We start from the raw sequence: 19,660 nt of genomic DNA, 5'->3' as shown, positions 1-19,660 counted from the left end.
ATTATTTTGTGCTGTTTACTATGTAAAAACATGATTTGGGGGCACTTAGACCGATTTAGATCACGAAGAGTTGGTCAAGCTATTTTTGGACATTGCCAGACCAGACCATTGTTCTACTAATGAATGTTGTTAATGTCGAAACCTGATACAGTCAACTCTTACATTGACCTTTAAGGCCTCCCCATGCAATATTGCCTTTTACATTTGACACCAGTAAACCTGGCTCACTGTAACTTCCCTTAATTAAACTAACACCACTTTACTTCCCCAACATAAGCGACCTATAAAAGCCAATATACAATAAATAATGTTACGGGCATATTGTACAAGCATCATGCTGTTTTGTTTCACTTATAAATCTACAAACCTTTCCATTAGACGAATCTTCCTAAAATGTAAAAGAACTTACAATACAAATGATAATGACAAAGTGCTATTGAGAATTGTACACAAATACACAAGTCAAAAATTTAAAATTGTTTATAAATATTGATATTTTAACTTAAGCATAATGAAAAGAAATTACAATGTTTAACAGAATAAAAATATACATACATAACCACATACTTTGAGCGAAAACAGTGCAATTAAGTATTGAATTTGCAAACAGATTAAGAGCACATACTGAAAAATACACTAATAAAATTCAACAGCGATGCCCATTTAAAAATGCCATATGTGTTATCCGAAATAATGATTTGTCCGAAATGTTCAAAATATGCAAATGCAAACTGAAACGATACATGTTTTGTCACACAATCAGTTTTAAAAAAACTAATATATATCTAAATTAGTTAAGACAGTGTTAAAAATTTGACAAAAGAATACATTTACACACGAAAAGAAAATATTACCTTTCCCATATTTTAGCCGGAAATACACGTCAACTAAAATTATCTGCTCTTGACTTAGATCTTCACAAAGAAGGGAAGCGCCAAATGTAAACAACAAAATGTGGTAAAAAAAGAAGAAAATGTATTCATTGTTTAAAGAGACATTGTAATGCTTATGACTAAATCTTCAAACTACAGCTTAAATAAAGCATTGCTTTTTTTCTAAAATTTTAAGTTTTTGTTAAATTAAATTCATTGCTCGTAATACGTCACTTTAATTATTAACCCTAGTCCACCTAAATGGCCGTCAAAATAATTTAAAAAAAGTATCCTTGAACGCTCATTATTGTAGCTATATAAAGCCTCCAAAGTAGATGTTATTACTTTTGGACATACCGATAACAACACCTAATTATCACATCTCTATAGTCATTAAAGTTAAAACACCAATCTAGTCTAAAATAATAGACGTGTTATACGGGATTCTTCCAATCCCTAACGTCTAAACGGGAATGTGCAAAAAACGGGGGTGTTTTAAAAATATTGAAATTGTTTTATGTAAAGTATTTTATGGTTGAAATTGATCATAAAGAGTTATATTCATATTTTACCATGTAAGTGAAATGTTATTTTGCACTAAACAAGCATTTAATGCATTAAAACAAGTTGTTTACCTTTCCAATAAAACGAAAGTTGACTGACACAGACAACAATTATGCGAAGGGGAACAACTCGATACAATCATAATAACTCGGCCTCCTCCGACAAAGCTTCGAGATAGACCTCGTTATACAATCGTAACAACTCGGCCATGGCCGAAATGTTCCGAGCGATTTAAAACTGTGCCCTAAAAGCCTTGCAGGTACCCTTCATATATATATCGGTTATGTTTTGACAGGATGAAATGAAGAAAAGCCGTCAAACTCATAATTATAAGTTGAATATTTATTTACGGAACTAATATAAAATAACATTATATGGTATTATTTCTTGTTTTTATGATATTTTATAGACGCTGATCGGAACAACTACCCACTTTTGATACTAAACAATTTGTACGTGAAGGATTTGCCATATCAAAAATCTAAAAAAAATCCGTCAACGTACAATTATTTGGACTAAACACCAATCTTGTGAGAATTTACAGATATTTTTTACTAAATTTTAGCTCGATTTTTCAAAGTATATGGAGGGCTGTTCTACATGGTGATGTCGGTTTTGGTATCTGTTTACTTTAACTTAAAGTTTTTAGGGCATAGTGTAGTGTTACTGTTAGTCATTCTAAAACATGTTTGCAGCGAATTTTTGCTGTTTGGTTCCGCGCTTGCACTGTATACGCTGCATTGCAGCAGGGATACAAAACAAATTGTTTGTGAGCGTTTCCAAAACGCTCGCCTTACTGGACACACTGCAGGCTTCTATTTTTAATGATGTTTAGCCTAGACTAAACATCATTAAAAAAAGAAGCCTGGACGGCATTTTAGAATGACTAAGTGTAGTGTGCCCCACACCAGGCCCTCTTTTCCTCCCAGGTTTACTTGAATAGTGGCAGCGGTAAAAGGCAAGAGTGCCTCAGTAAGCCCAAAAGGTTAATAGGGGAGGAGTGTAGTGTGTGCCGCCCTGTCAGCTCAGTTGGTTAGAGCGCCGTGCTAATGTTCAAGCCGTCGTTGGTTTGAGCCCCACACCGGGAGTATTTTTCCTCCCTGGTTTACTTGAATTTTGGTATTTTCACTTAAAACTCTAATACCCTTCATTTAATTCACACAGTTGGTCAGGACCATCACACAATTTGGTTACAAATATAATTCCATATTATCCTACATACAAATTATAATAGTTCAGCGATTAGGGAGTTTCACTTTTAACTTCTTTAACCATCATTCAATTGATTTCATACTTTACACAATTAATGATTGCCATTATACAATAAGGTAACATAACTCCATATTATCCTAAAAACAAATTATGGCTCTTGATCAACTAAGAAAATTAGTTTTATGTTTGTCGGCAACTTGGGGTTTTAACTGACCAGTTCCAAATAATGTTCATTCAATGGAATTCATAGTTCACACATTTATTTAGGGCCATCACACAATTACAACTCCATATTAACTTGAATACAATTTTTGGCCTTTAATTGACTTTTTGGGGGGAGGTCTATTTTATTAGACTTTTATTTTAACTTTTTTTTATTGTTTTTGACAGTCACATATTGCATCATTAATGCATTCATTTCTAAGACATTTGGCAAATGATCAAGTGCTGTCCTAGGAAATTCAAATTGTTTAATGATGAATGTGTTTTTTCCTTGAATGATAATGGTCAGCAATTGACAGCATATTTGAATAAAAACAACATTTAAATATTTTAGGTTTCAGATAAATGATCTTACAAACAGACTATTTGTTAATAGAAAATGTGTTTTTAAATTTTGTGTTTGACTGATGAAATGTTTCCAATTTAACCAGGACCCTTTCTTCACATACCAAAGTAAAAGCCCTGTTTTGTCAATGGTGCATTGTGTAATTTAAATGTATGTCATCAAACTGCCATAACACCATCCATACTAAAAGGCTAAAAGGTTTATGAACTTCAAACAATATTTTTTTTTTTTGAAATTAAGTTATTTTACATGCTATAATAACCAAACAGCAACTGGCTGACTCTAGCACATATTCATTTTATCTGAAATTTTAAATCCAAGCCTAAACTAATTAAGCTTTCAATAGCTAAATTATGCAAAATACTGCATTTTCTGTCTCCTTTTTGAATAATTATAAGCAACAGATCTCATTATCATTGAAACTATCATTTTCTTTAAATTTCATACATGCAAAAAAATGATGTCTGGCCCTATAAAATGGAAACCATTCCCTTGCTTGAAGTACATTAACATGTCAAAGAATATGATTGTTCTCTGTTTAATAACCAGTGGTGTATTTAATAATTGATTATTTTCAGCAATTACAGAAATGTAGAAAAAACTTAATTAACTGAAATTTTTCATCATCAAACACCTTTATTTCAAGAATTGACATGAATTATCAATTATTAAATACACCACTGTGAGATGTCAACATACACTAAATTGTCATGGTGATTTGTTTTTCCAGAGCCTACAAGGGAATCAGAAATAAAGCAGAATTGAGACAGGAAAGATAACAATAATCACATAGCTGTGGTTCATACCAGTTAACAAGCCTCCCTCGTACCCTATGATGAGTGTCACAGCATTTGTTGATGGCTGGGACTTCGTGCAGACCCTGGGGGAGGGGGCATATGGAGAGTGAGTTTGGGTTTTGGGTTCAATCAATAAAGCAGAGTTGTAAATATCGACCCATCAGCTTAATGTGGTTAAATATTAAATATGCAGGGCTTCTGTTAAAAGAAGTGTGGAAGTATATTACACTCTAAAAATGGGTTAAAACTTCCATAACTTTTTCTTTGGAAGTACAAAAACTGCCATAGTTTTGAAGATAACTTCCTAAGTTGAATGCTTGGAAGTTCAAAATATCAAAACATGTTGTCAATAATACTTTTATAATTTCAATCAGTCTTGATGTAGAATGAAATATAAATCTGTGAACTCTGTGAAAGTTATAGTTGCAAATTATTTGATTTTTAGCTCGACTATTCGAAGAATATGGAGAGCTATACTACTCACCAAAGCGTCGGCGGAGGCGTCGGCGTCACATCTTGGTTAAGGTTTTGCATGTAAGCACCTTTAAGTCATTATCTCAGCAACAACATCATGTATTGCATTGAAACTTTAGATATGTATTCCCAACTATCTAACCTACTAAATTAATGAAGTTAGATTACACTTTTTAGCCGGATTTTTCATCGAAAAATTACGGGTTATAGAATGGCGAAAAACGGTTGGGCAGGCGGGCGTTAACAATTCTGCGTTAAAGTTTTCATTTTATGTAATAAAATCAAGAGTTTTTATCCAATGGTAATCAAACTTGGTCAGACTGTTTGTTTGCATGTTATCTTGAATATACGCATATGGGTCATCCCGGGTCAAATTCTAGGTCACATCTTAGAGAAAATATTTCCATGTCATAAATTCAACATTTTTTTCATATCTTTATGAAACTTGGTCAGAATATTTGTCTGCATAAGATCTTGAAAGTTTTTTAATATGGGTCATCTCCGGTCAAATTCTAGGTCACTAGGTCAAATCTTAGGAAAATCATTCCACATCATAAATTGAACAATTTTTGTCAAATCTTTATGAAACTTGGTCAGAATATTTGTCTGCATAATATCTTAAAAGTTCCATAATATGGGTCATCCCAAGTCAAAACCTAGGTCACAAGGTCAAATCTTAGGAGAAAGAATTCTACAGTCATAAAAATTCATTAATTTTTGTCAAATCTTTTTGAAACTTGATCAGAATATTTGTCTACATGTTGTCTTAATCATTTGAGAATATGGGTCACCTCAGATCAAAAACTAGGTCACCAGGTCAAATCTTAGGAAATATTTTCCTGATGTCATAAAAAAAATTCTATGCTTACCAAGCTATCCATATCATATTAATATTTTATAAACACACATCCCAATCATGAATTTCAGATCTAACCATATTTTTAAAAAAATTAAATTTTAATTAGCTGAAAAATATTTGTGTACATGAAATCTAAGATGATAAAGTGTGTCATCTAGGGTCAAAAACTAGGTCTCTGGGACAGATCTTATTGGAAAAGCTGATGTATTTATAAAATGTTCATTTTCCTCACACAAATGGAATAGTTTCTGTTGATCAGGTTATTTGTATGAATGATATCTCCGATAAATATAAATATGTGTCTTTTTGTTTAAAAATACTAGGTCACTAGCTCAAATCCTATGTTTGCAAAATTGCATCATCAAATAAAAAATCCGGCTTAAATGCGGCATTGCCGCATTGGCGTCTTGTTTGAATTTAATGCAAATAATGGGCCTTTATTATTTGACTTAGAAATTCTGGTTAAGGTTTTGCATGTTAGCACACATAGGTTAATATCTCAGCAACTACTTGATGTATTGCATTAAGATTTTATACAATGGTACTCAACCATCCAACCTTCCTAATTAACCAAGTTAGATAACTCTAGTTTGCATTTATTGCAAATAATGACCCTTTATTATTCGACTTAAAAATTCTGGTTAAGGTTTTGCATGTAACCACATTAAGTCTATATCTCAGCAAAGACATCATGTATTGCATTGAAACTTTAGATATGCATTCCTCACTATCTAATGTAACCTACTAAATTAATGAAGTTAGATAACACTTTTTTGAATTTAATGCAAATAATGGGCCTTTATTATTTGACTTAGAAATTCTGGTTAAGGTTTTGTATGTAAGCACATAGGTTAATATCTCAGCAACTACTTGATGTATTGCATTATGACTTTATACAATGGTACACAAACATCCAACCTTCCTAATTAACCAAGTTAGATAATCCTAGTTTGCATTTAATGCAAATAATGACCCTTTATTATTTGACTTAGAAAATCTGGTTAAGGTTTTGCATGTAAGCACACATAGGTTAATATCTCAGCAACTACTTGATGTATTGCATTGAGACTTTACACAATGGTACTCAACCATCCTACTTACTTAATTAAGATAACTCTAGGTTGCATTTAATGCAAAATAATTTCCCTTTATTATTCGACTTAAAAATTCTGGTGAAGGTTTTGCATGTAACCACATTAAGTCTATATCTCAGCAAATACACCATGTATTGCATTGGAACTTTAGATATGTATTCCCAACTATCCAACCTACTAAATTAATGAAGTTAGATATAACTTATTTGAATATAATGCAAATTATGGGCCTTTATTATTTGACAGATAAATTTGAAAACATCATGTATTGCATTGAAACAACTCCCAACTATTCAACCTTCTTAATTAATCAGGAAAGATAACTCTATCTTTTATATTTTATCATTTTTGCCCCTTTATCATGCGACTTAGAAATACTGGTTAAGGTTTTGCATGTTAGCACACATGGTTAATATCTCAGCAACTACTCATGTATTGCATTGAGACTTTAGACAATGGTACTCAACCACCCATCCTACTTGAATAACCAAGTTAGATAACTGTATTTTGCAAATAACGACCCTTTATTATTGATCTTAGAAATTCTGCTTAAAATTTTCCATGTAACCATATTCATGTTAATATCTCAGCAAATACATAATGTATTGCATTTGAATCTAATCTAATTTTACAGTGATCCATGTTTCGCCAAAAGTTTTCAATCCTTACACTGAAAGCGACGTAATAGTGGAGCGCGCTGTCTCTGTGACAGCTCTTGTTAACATACTAGTTGAAAAATAGTGGAACAAATTGTTGTATTTAGGAGACTTAAAATTTCTGATTTCAATGAAAATTCAAAAACTTCCATTATTGATGTTCAGGAAGTTCATAATTCCAGTTTTAAATTCTTAATGGAAGAACTGGTATGAGTGAAACTGGTTCAAAATTTAAAAAAGACGTTTTTGGTCTGATATTATAAAGTTATTCAGTGTTGTTAAGCATTAGCATATAACAAAACTTAAGTTCATGGCATGCTAAATGAATTTGGTACATTGATATGTCAGGGTGAAGCTTGCTGTTAACAATGAGACCCAGGAGGCTGTTGCAGTGAAGATAATAAACCTGGAGAAGATGCCTCAGGCCGAGGATAATGTCAGGAAAGAGGTGAGTTGGGAATAAGGTCAAACTACTTGATTTAAGATTGGTTGAAAAGACAGCTGAAAGCTGATATGAATCACTCACAAGTCTGTTTCCTGGGTAGAAACCATTACTGGTTTTGTTATATAAGGTCATAAAAATGTACCACTGTTGGGGATCAAACCTAGAACCTCTTGGTAGAGAGGTAGACAACTGAAGGGCTAGACCACTCTTTCCCTGATGTGGGAGTTGGTTGTTGATAGTATTGTATCAATCTTGGTTGGTCAAATATAGTTCTGTAAAGTGATGAGACAACCATTGAGTTGCTATGGTAGAAACTAGGATTAATCCATATCAGTATGGGGTAGAGAAATTGAAAGTGAAAAGGTTCCAAGAAGAAAGTAACATTAACTCACATCTGTTGGCATGATGTTGCACAAGAGTGTGCTCTTGTGTTGTAGGGGAAACCATAGTACTTGGAGGAAACCCATTTGTCCAGCTTGGTGACCACAAACTACTCTCACATACCCCAAAGCCGGGAATTGAACCTTGGACCCCTTGTTGAGAAGCGAGTGCACCAACCAGACAAAGTGACATTTAGTATAAAAAAGTAGAATTTTCTTCCTTTCACCCCTTTAGGGGAGCCCATGAGATATACACACATTGTTGTGGGTTGGGGAGCACAAGATCTTTTAAGGTCAAGAGACACCAATGCGTCTCAATCCTCTCACCTTTTAAGACATAAACGTACAATGCAGCCAGTGGTTTTTGGATTATATTGATATTCTCTATTCTAGACAGCGCTTTAGTTCCTGTTTAAGCATATACATCATGTACATCAAACATATTCACCATCTTCACACATTACAGACCACTATATTATCCTCTCTGGTACTTACAGGTTTGTGTGCACAAGATGTTGAAGCATGAAAGCATTATCAAGTTCTACGGTTTCCGCAAAGATGAAAACATACAGTACATCTTCCTGGAGTACGCCAGCGGAGGGGAGCTCTTTGATAGGATAGGTGGGTAGATTATAGCTTACCAGTGGGCGAGTGGTTCTAGTTCAGTTAAACAAGGTCTCTCGCCTACCATCATTTAAGTTACAATTGGGAACATCAAGCCAGAATCTGGTTTGACTATCCTGCTCAGAAAATTGCTTGAAATCTGGTTCTGTAAGATCTAAATTTTGAACAATATTTTGAAACTTCAAAGCAACATTTTTACTAGCATCACAATCAGGCTTACAAGAGTATTTTTACATATTTGATGGAAAACTGTCTTCTGTTTGGGATTTTAGAGCCAGACGTGGGAATGCCAGAAGTGGATGCCAGCAGATATTTCAAACAGCTCATCTGTGGAGTGGTAAATATGGCTATATATTAATGTATCTACTTCACTACATACACATAGAATACAATGCATGTTTAGTTCTCAGTAAATATTTCTATTAAAAATGAGATTTTCTGTAATGGAATATGGTTTCCATTTAAGAATGGTGAATATTATGTGGACAGTTTGAACATGGAATAACAGACTATTAACACAAAGTATTGTCATAGCCTTTTGGTCGTTTTTTTTTAATCCCAATTATTGTAAAGGTGTGAAAACATTTTTTTATATTAAAAACTAATTAATAAATGTGCTAACATGAAACTTGATAAACATGATCAGGCACAAGTGAAATGGCTCTGGATAAAATATTGTTAATTTGTACTACCTGATACAGGAATATGGACAAATTTTAGAATTTGACTTTGAACATTTTAGGAAACCAACTCCAGTTAAGAAAGGACTTAAGATATTCATGAATATCACCCCAGGTAACACTGTGTATAAAAATGCATTATGTGTTCTAATTCTCACACTACATGTGTATATTATTGATGGAGGCTTTTACTTATTCATACAGGAATATCTACATGAGAGAGGGGTTACCCACAGAGATCTGAAACCTGAAAACCTGCTTCTTGATGACTTTGGTTTGTTACCTAATTTATCGCCATTCAGTAGTTTAAAACAAACATAATTGAACATCTTTTTTTATGGTATCGATCTTAACTTAGTAGATAAAATGAAAAATTGTTTGATTCAGTGTAATACTCCACTCTTGAACTTGACTTTTTGGTGCTCACACCGTGAAATATGGTGCAATCTTACGCTGGAGCTTACAGTTATCCTCATTTACTTTGTATATTAAATGGAAGAGAACTCTGGTGACGTTGATGTAGTAGCTTTGTACATGATTTGTGCCAAGTAATACTATCTCAGATAACCACAAGATATTAATTTTCTTTAGAAAATTTAAATTCTCTAAGAGAATCAAGATGCAAAAAATGATTAGTATACCAAATTGAGAGCAATGACTTACATATGCCATATTATAACTCCTCCAGACAACCTGAAGATCTCAGACTTCGGCCTAGCGACGGTGTTCCGTTACCAGGGTCGTGAACGATTGTTGGAGAAGTGTTGTGGGACGGTTCCCTATGTAGCGCCAGAAGTGATCAGCCGGAAACCGTACCATGCAGAGCCCGCCGATATCTGGTCATCTGGCATCATCCTGGTAGCCCTGCTGGCAGGGGGTAAGGGGCATTCACATTTTAATGGTTTTGGGGTTAAATTGTGCTAACATGTTCAAGATGAAATGCCAGATGGATTTCCTGAAAAAGATGAATTACAAAAGTCATTAGAAATAATGATTTCAGGTATTAATAAACATAATACAAAATTCCATACTAGCGTATCATGATTGCAAGTACAGACATAGTACATTTTTTCTCTATACACTTGAGTACAAAGATGTCTTAAACAATCAATACAGATTATTTATGGTTTAGTGGAAATGCGTTTATTTTATTTATTAAGAGTGCAGTGGTGTTCATTTGCAATGGTAGACCTAATTGTGAAAATATATAATTGAATTTTAATTTGACCCCAAACAATGTGTGAAATGGTGTGGAGTCATTATGTATTTTATACAACTATGGATCATTTTTGTACTTTAGACAGTTGAAAATTGAATTCAATGTGTAGAAGCATCTTAGTTTTTCAGACTCTAAGCTATTCAAAGGACTGTGTTAATTTGTTGATTTTAATAAGTTGCACTATTATAGATGACTAGTTGGATGAGCCGACCTACGGGTGCAGGGCTTTTTCTATTGTACCCACGGGTCCGACTATCGGACCCATTCCCAAAGCAAAATATAAGATATTTTTCCCAATCTTCAGAAAAAAATCCCAATCCACAAAAAAAAAAAAAAAAAAAAAATTTTTTTTTTTTTTTTTTAGAAATTCTTTTTACCTGTACTGGTTCATTTTCAACATCCTAATAAATTATGTGATTGTAAGTTTTTTTGGTAATTGAACTCAGAAATCATTGATTTTCATTACATTCAGACATATGAACTATTATGTCATGATTTATTGCAATAGATATTTACACCCCAAGGATTGATATTTCAGCCATTGTGGGTCTTTTAAAGGGAAAATAAACTAATATTAAATCATTTCCTTATTCACAGGAGACTAGACAGCTTTTTCTTTTCACTGTAAAATTTCCCAATTTCCGCATTTTCACGACGCAAAATTTCCCAAAATGTCTAGGGTCTTTTTCCCAAAATGGGCAGAAAAAGCCCTGGGGTGTGAGGAATTCTGTGACTGGAATACTTGTACCCATATAAGGACTTAAACATAATAATTTGCCCTGTTTTAGAACTGCCGTGGGATGAGCGGACGTACGTTTGTGTGGAATACTGTTAACTGTGAGACTTGTACCCATGTAAAGGCTTACACATGTTATTTGCCCTGTTTTAGAACTCCCGTGGGATGAGGGGACATACCAGTGTGAGGAATATTGTTAACTGTGAGACTTGTACCCATGTAAAGTCTTACACATGTTATTTACCCTGTTATAGAACTCCTGTGGGATGAGCCGACCTACGGGTGTGAGGAATACTGTAACTGGGATACTTGTACCCATGTAATGGCTTACACATAATATTTGCCTTGTTATAGAACTCCAGTGGGTTAAGCCGCATACAGGAGGGAGGAATACTGTAACTGGGATACTTGTACCCATGTAAAGACTTACACATATTAATTGCCCTGTTATAGAACTCCCGTGTGATGAGCCAACGTAATGTTGTGAGGAATACTGTAACTGGGAGACTTGTACCCATGTAAAGGCTCACACATATTGTTTACCCTGTTATAGAACTCCCGTGGGATGAGCCGACGTACGGTTGTGAGGAATATTGTAACTGGGTTACTTATACCCATGTAAAGGCTTTCACATATTATTTGCCCTGTTATAGAACTCCCGTGGGATGAGCCAACCTACGGGTGTGAGGAATACTGTAACTGGAAGGACTGTAAGATCACCATCAGTCCCTGGAACAAGATTGACACACTCGCCTTGTGTAAGTTTATCTTATTTGTTCTGGATTGTTTGAACCTTGGTATTAGAATGGTAGGAGCCACTGGACCAATATGACTCAGTCTGTCTGTCCTGGCTTTTGTTTTGGTTTCATTGCTGGTTTTGTGGTCAGTGTTGGTCAGGTTATGTTTTATATTGTTAGTAAAAATTGTGTAAAGACTATACAACAATTTAAAAAGGATTAATGGCTATGTGGTATCTGCATGTTCAAACACAGTTAATTTGACTTTCTATGCAAATGTTCAATTTCATTAGCAACACTTCAAAAATGTTTAACTGAAATTCTTGTTTTATGAAATTTTGTGGTATGAGCAGTTATAAGAACTGCTCCTAGGAGTTCAAAATTGTTTTCACATTTATTTTAACACTTGTTCCAATTTTGCAACATGACTAGTTTAAAAATCAATGTCAAGATTGTTTCAAGTCCAAGGTAGTAAAGCTGTAAGCTGTACATGTAGTAAAATGAATCTGTTCTGTTACAGCCTTATTGCGCAAGGTTCTTGTTGAGAACGCCAGCAAGCGACGGACCATCGAACAGATCCAGAAACACCAGTGGTATAACAAAAATTTCAACAAAAATCGAGGTAACTTGTGTGCATGAATAATTTATGATTCTTAGGTCCATTCTGTTCTTTAACTTTGTGTGATTTTCAGAGAAAAGAAGCATCTGCATCCTACAGCTTCATAGCTTATCATGTATAGTATCTGATTACGAGTTTGCTTTATGCCTAAGAGAATCAGGATTTTCAAGTTAGATGATCATCCAGCGCCTTTATTACAGACTTTCATTTATAGATGCTTTAATATGATATTTTCCTCCTTCAGGCATGGGCCGGTTCCCATCGAGTTCACCTAGTGATTCCCCGTGCGGTACGGGCCCCTTCAAGAGGATGTGCATAGATAACTCCCCCGGGGATGCGGACAGTGACAGGTATGGAAAATTATATTGTAGTTTGTGTTTGTGCCCATGGCTGGTACAGCAATTATGGTCTTAAACCATGCTATGGAGAAAACTAGTAATGATAAGATATTTTCATGCTTTTGAGATAGAAGCAATTCAGACTTGTTCATCCAAAAGTCTACTTTCGAGATGATTAAAAAAATAAAAGGAGAAATGAACTTGGTGAAGAGATGGGGTAAATTTATCTGTTTATAAGAGAAATGGGGCAGAAATATTCTTAAATCTTGGAAATAACCCACTTGAATATATTTTCAATGATCGATTATGATGAAAATATTGTCAGAAGTCACTGATGTTGATTTAGCAGTGTGAGAATAATCCAATGCTTCTTTTGTGTATTGTTAATTTAGTGACAGGACAATCTTTCCAAGTAATATTTCATTATCATATCCAAATCAATGACCACCTGTATATTGGTAGTGCGTTGTCACGGATCTGCAGTTCCCAGCCTGAGTTACCTCCCCTGCCCAACCGGAATCCTGGGACTCCAGGAGAGGACCTGGGCCCAACCATGAGTTTCTCCCAGCCCATGCACCCAGAACACATGGTCCTCTCACAGTTTCCCTGTACACCTGGAAACTCACAGGTTAGTGCAAATTAGGTTGATATGGTTGCATAAAATATTGTATATTAAAGATATGTTGCATACAATTATATATGTTTGTGTTGTATGTTCACCATTACTATTATTTCTTCTCCTTTTAGACGCCCATGCAGAAATTGGTTCGACGTATGACCCGCTTCTTTGTGAAGACTGACAAAAATGAGACACTGATAGAGCTAGATCGGGCGTGTGAGGTGTATGGATACACCAGTCGCCGGGGCAGCCCTGGAATGGTGAGCTTCTCCATTGTATTCATGGTGATATTATTGAGCGGTCTAGTCTCCTGTATTCATAGTTATACATCAATACTCCTGGCCCCTATTTCTCGAAATATCCCAAGTCCGTTATAACAGGATTGAGCTCATCATACTTTTTTTGTTTTTTGTATAAATTTTGTAATTTTCTCTTTTTAAAGAGTTTTGAGGCTTTAAAAAGATAAGATATTTGCGATAGATAAGATAAACTACTTTTTTGTTTCATAAAATCATAATAAAGTAAGTTCTTTAGTTAAATGAAATAAGATACTTAACTGAGTTATTATTAAGTAATCAAGGCTTAAATTGGAATGAAAAATCTTCTTGTGCGAAAATTTTCCTGCCTAAGATAATACATATAAAGCTTTGCTTAGGACTATTCCAGTAAAACATATGACCTGCGGGGGGGGGGGGGGGGGGGGGGGATTATTATTTTAATAGTATATGGATGGGTGTCTTTTTTCGCTAATTTGGATCCTTAAAGGGTAAATTTGCTTCTGTAGTAGGTTGGCATAATTGAAAAGTGCCTTCCCCCCGGGGGTTATATGTTTAAATGGAATAGCTCTTACTTGTTTTGTGAGCTTGTTTTGTTGTGGACTCTGGAAGTTAAAAACGTTGAATGCAATGATTGCAGACAACAGTATCCATGAAGGACAAGCGAGGCATGCCCCTGGTGTTTAAAGCTTGCCTTATGGAAATGGGGGAGAATCTACTGCTGGATTTCAGACTATCAAAGGTATGCTGTCAAACATAGGGTGTTAAGGTACAAGTTAATTATGTTGAATAGTTAAGTCAACTTTCAAGTAATAGTTAGATGACATGAAGTGAATCCTTAATGATCAATAATGGGTGGAGCGAGCATCGTGAACAAGTCCTTCTTAATCATTAAGAATTCACTACATGTCATCTAACTGACTTAGAATACAACCTTATTGGCTGATACATTGTCGATACAAAATCTGACGCAGGGAGTGTGTATTGGATGATTGGCAGTAGGTGGACCTATAAACAAGCACGAACATTAATTTCTTTAAAGTCTACTTCTTAATGGTTGCCAATCTGCAATCTCATTGGCTGAAAATGTAGGTTGTAGGTTGATATAATTTTGGTGTGTAGAATGGACAGGAGCTGCCTTTTATAGTCCCAATACTTGATTTTAGATGATGCTTACATACTATATTGATTGATTGGGAACACAGCCATAAGCTGGTATGAATCACTTGTGTCTGTCACCTGGGAAGACACCTTTACTCTAGTGCTTTAGCTGGTAGCTCTTGGGTACTCTATGAACAAATCCTATGCAGTGATATATAACATGAAATCACAGGATACCTTTCTTGAGCTAGGCTGGCTGCCATTTGGAGCGATCTGTTTTGATTGAGATTGTTGCATGGAGAATCAGCTTTTAAAATGAACTGTTCAGCCACTCTTTCTTTTTTTAACTTATTTTACTTTTTATCAAGTGCTTTTTAAAATAAGGTCATTGCTATAGTAGAGAGCTCTCATGACTGGTTCTATTTGCTTCTTTATTTAATGTCACTTAGAACCTTTTCGCCTTCACCCCTCAATGTGGTACTGTCAAATACCCCTCTGCCATAACCTCTTGGAGAGTGGACTGACACCTATACCACGAGAGAACTCTCATGTGGTACTGTCAAATACCTCTCTGCCATAACCTCTTGGGGAGTGGACTGACACCTATACCACAAGAGAGCTCTCATGTGGTACTGTCAAATACCTCTCTGCCACAACCTCTTGGGGAGTGGACTGACACCTATACCACGAGAGAGCTCTCATGTGGAACTGTCAAATACCTCTCTGCCACAACCTCTTGGGGAGTGGACTGACACCTATACCACGAGAGAGCTCTCATGTGGAACTGTCTAATACCTCTCTGCCATAACCTCTTGGGGAGTGGACTGACACCTATACCACGAGAGAGCTCTCATGTGGTACTGTCAAATACCTCTCTGCCACAGCCTTTTAGGGAGTGGACTGACACCTATACCACGAGAGAGCTCTCATGTGGAACTGTCAAATACCTCTCTGCCATAACCTCTTGGGGAGTGGACTGACACCTATACCACGAGAGAGCTCTCATGTGGAACTGTCTAATACCTCTCTGCCATAACCTCTTGGGGAGTGGACTGACACCTATACCACGAGAGAGCTCTCGTGGTACTGTCAAATACCTCTCTGCCACAACCTCTTGGGGAGTGGACTGACACCTATACCACGAGAGAGCTCTCGTGGTACTGTCAAATACCTCTCTGCCATAACCTCTTGGGGAGTGGACTGACACCTATACCACGAGAGTGGTACTGTCAAATACCTCTCTGCCACAACCTCTTGGGGAGTGGACTGACACCTATACCTCGAGAGAGCTCTCATGTGGTACTTTCAAATACCTCTCTGCCACAACCTCTTGGAGAGTGGACTGACACCTATACCACGAGAGAGCTCTCATGTGGAACTGTCAAATACCTCTCTGCCACACCTCTCTGCCACAACCTCTTGGGGAGTGGACTGACACCTGTACCACGAGAGAGCTCTCATGTGGAACTGTCTCATACCTCTCTGCCACAACCTCTTGGGGAGTGGACTGACACCTATACCACGAGAGAGCTCTCGTGGTACTGTCAAATACCTCTCTGCCATAACCTCTTGGGGAGTGGACTGACACCTATACCACGAGAGTGGTACTGTCAAATACCTCTCTGCCACAACCTCTTGGGGAGTGGACTGACACCTATACCTCGAGAGAGCTCTCATGTGGTACTTTCAAATACCTCTCTGCCACAACCTCTTGGAGAGTGGACTGACACCTATACCACGAGAGAGCTCTCATGTGGAACTGTCAAATACCTCTCTGCCACACCTCTCTGCCACAACCTCTTGGGGAGTGGACTGACACCTGTACCACGAGAGAGCTCTCATGTGGAACTGTCTCATACCTCTCTGCCACAACCTCTTGGGGAGTGGACTGACACCTATATCACGAGAGAGCTCTCATGTGGAACTGTCAAATACCACTCTGCCACAACCTCTTGGAGAGTAGAATGACACCTATACCACGAGAGAGCTCTCATGTGGTACTTTCAAATACCTCTCTGCCACAACCTCTTGGAGAGTGGACTGACACCTATACCACGAGAGAGCTCTCATGTGGTACTGTCAAATACCTCTCTGCCACAACCTCTTGGGGAGTGGACTGACACCTATACCACGAGAGAGCTCTCATGTGGAACTGTCAAATACCTCTCTGCCACAACCTCTTGGAGAGTGGACTGACACCTGTACCACGAGAGAGCTCTCATGTGGAACTGTCAAATACCTCTCTGCCACAACCTCTTGGGGAGTGGACTGACACCTATACCACGAGAGAGCTCTCATGTGGAACTGTCAAATACCTCTCTGCCACAACCTTTTGGAGAGTGGACTGACACCTATACCACGAGAGAGCTCTCATGTGGAACTGTCAAATACCTCTCTGCCACAACCTTTTGGGGAGTGGACCGACACCTATACCACGAGAGAGCTCTCATGTGGAACTGTCTAAAACCTCTCTGCCACAACCTCTTTGAGAGTGGACTGACACCTATACCACGAGAGAGCTCTCATGTGGAACTGTCAAATACCTCTCTGCCACAACCTCTTGGGGAGTGGACTGACACCTATACCACGAGAGAGCTCTCATGTGAAACTGTCTAATACCTCTCTGCCACAACCTTTTGGGGAGTGGACTGACACCTATACCACGAGAGCATTCTCAGCCCTAGAATACCAGTTCTGTACCGACAGTTTGGAATCATAAAACGTCAGAAGGAAGTAACATGACATTTTCATATTTCCTTTATGCCGACAACAACAGAAGTTAAATATTGTTATGCTAACATTGCAGGGTGACGGTCTGGAGTTCAAGAGGCATTTTATGAAACTGCGAAACCAGATGAAAAAGATCAGCAGTAAAATCCCCCCGCTGTTCCCCCTCATGCCATCACAGCAGTCGCAGGTAGCTGTGTGACTGGTAATCAGACTTACCAGAGAATTGTGAGGTCATCAATACTGAGAGAGAATTAATCTCTTCCTCTGCATACTGTGTTTCCACTAAGGTGGATGTGGATTACCGACCTTCATGGAAATGGTAGACAAGCTCTTCTACCAAAATATATACGCTGCATATGTTCCTCGCAAATAAGAAACAATGTGTATATTGTTTTCCATCAAGGATAGACATTCCCATAAACTGTGATGGATATTGGTTGGATTTAAATTATTCCAAGATTACGATATGTGGCGTTCCTCTTTTGAGTACAAGGGCATTTTATCTGCTTGAGAATTTGGTCTAACAAATTTATCTCATAGTGTACCAGTACATGTGCATTATGTTTACCATAATATCGAAACCATTACAGAGCCGTTTGTGGGATTTTAGTGGTACTTTACTTTGGAGATAATAGTTACTAAATGATTTGATTGGTTGATTGATTTGTGACAATACTAATGGTGTGTTTATGAGTGTTTGAACATTCTCAATGTATCTGTTATGCTGTTTTGAGTGTGTATGAAACTCATATAAGAAGTATACCAAGTTAGTATATGTACTTAATACAGATCAGTGTAATGTTGGTTTGCCTCAGATTTTGAGTCTATTCAGCTAACCCTTCATTATTAGGCCATACCAATTTGATTCAATGTTAAGCATCAGTTTCCAGTTATCAGAGGTACCTATCATCAATCAAGATCTTTGTGCATTATACAAGTAGTTGTAGACTGAAATTATCTTAGTGTCATATTTTCGTTATTTTGCTACATATTTGTGCATATTTACATAAGCCAGTATTAAAGATGCACACAAAGTTGCGAAAATAAAATCAATCCACATGTTGCCGTTTGTGATGTTTTACAGATTTACTATTTTTGAAGTTAAGAGACTAAAATCTTTTATTTAAATGGTCTGAAACGGGCCAGTTGCAGAAGAGACAAATAAGTCGAGAAAAGTGCATGCACTTTATGCTTAAGTCAAGCTCTTTGAGATACACAAGCTAACATGACAGGGGCAAAGAAAATCAATATAAACACTTTTAGTTAGAAAAATTACTGAAGGTAACTCTCTTTTATGGTTATAACGTATTATTTAACTAATAAAGATGTGTTGTTATTATATGCTTCATAAATGTAGTGTCAGGAGCCATATTTATATATTTTATTTTTTTGCTGTTGCTTTTGTAGACTCAGTCAACCAGCCATATGATGCTTAACATATAATTAATTTGGAATGGCCGTCCTTAACCATGGGAATGGACCTCATCAATTCAGTCCTTTCTCTAATTCTACCTCCAGAATTTAATATTTGTCATAAAAAAACAAAATTGCCATGCATGTATTTACCAGTAGATGTTCATGTTTATTTTATTGCCAGATACCGACACTACTATTGTTTTCTGTGCTGGATTTTCACAGGCAATATTAATGGTAAAATTCTCCTTTTTTCTTCTGTACAGCCATGTAGGTCATTCACATTTAATTGTTTGTATGCCATTTCCTCTTGTTAGTCAAATTTTGAGGTACATAATTTTATACATGTTTTTGTTGTGATAAAGATATATCACTGGACACTTGTTATATAACATGCAAGTATATACATTATGCTCCTAGTACTTTGTTACTTTCATGATATAAGTCTGGGTATAACATAGGGGTGCTCTTATCAATGTTGGAACTTAATTTACTGGTTATGTCATTTTGAAAAATGATTTATTGTAGAGTGTTTGATTTTGTTATTAGAAAAATTAGTTGTCAGCCTTTACCATATTGCTTGTTTTGATGTAGAACCACATTTAAATGTTATATGTCTCAAGATTTCTATACTTGAATAAAAATACC

The 19,660-nt window shown here is 36.4% G+C and overlaps 2 protein-coding genes across 3 annotated transcripts in view; one reads left to right on the top strand and one right to left on the bottom strand.

Annotated features, from left to right (window-relative positions):
* The window catches only part of LOC128219063 (signal peptidase complex subunit 2-like), a 10,604-nt gene extending 9,643 nt beyond the window's left edge, over window positions 1-961 (bottom strand). Inside the window, exons 1-2 of one of the 2 annotated variants that reach the window (XM_052926877.1) lie at window positions 855-961; window positions 368-388 (exon numbers count right to left, since the gene is read on the bottom strand). In XM_052926877.1, the coding sequence (XP_052782837.1) occupies window positions 368-388; window positions 855-863 (30 nt within the window). In that variant the 5' untranslated portion in view covers window positions 864-961. The remainder of the gene's footprint in view (window positions 1-367; window positions 389-854) is intronic. The other variant, XM_052926878.1, reaches the window with a different exon arrangement.
* On the top strand, window positions 919-19,660 carry LOC128219062 (serine/threonine-protein kinase Chk1-like). Its single transcript, XM_052926876.1, has 14 exons — window positions 919-957; window positions 3,947-4,119; window positions 7,445-7,544; window positions 8,419-8,542; window positions 8,818-8,882; window positions 9,430-9,499; window positions 9,914-10,102; window positions 11,834-11,938; window positions 12,438-12,539; window positions 12,781-12,886; window positions 13,337-13,502; window positions 13,622-13,753; window positions 14,409-14,510; window positions 17,676-19,660. Exons 2-14 carry the CDS (start codon window positions 4,049-4,051, stop codon window positions 17,796-17,798), a joined length of 1,455 nt encoding a protein of 484 aa, XP_052782836.1. The 5' UTR covers window positions 919-957; window positions 3,947-4,048; the 3' UTR covers window positions 17,799-19,660.

Source organism: Mya arenaria, chromosome 15 (genome assembly GCF_026914265.1).
Source record: "Mya arenaria isolate MELC-2E11 chromosome 15, ASM2691426v1".
NCBI lineage: Eukaryota > Metazoa > Mollusca > Bivalvia > Myida > Myidae > Mya > Mya arenaria.
Note: the sequence above shows the minus strand (reverse complement) of the source record. Positions and strands in the feature narration are given on the sequence as shown.

Coding starts and splice junctions, on each gene's coding strand:
- LOC128219062 (XM_052926876.1), top strand. CDS start 4,049: ATGATGAGTGTCACAGCATTTGTTGATGGCTGGGACTTCGTGCAGACC. Junction 10,103..11,833: donor GGTAGCCCTGCTGGCAGGGG/GTAAGGGGCATT, acceptor GCCCTGTTATAG/AACTCCCGTGGGATGAGCCA. Junction 13,754..14,408: donor GCCGGGGCAGCCCTGGAATG/GTGAGCTTCTCC, acceptor CAATGATTGCAG/ACAACAGTATCCATGAAGGA.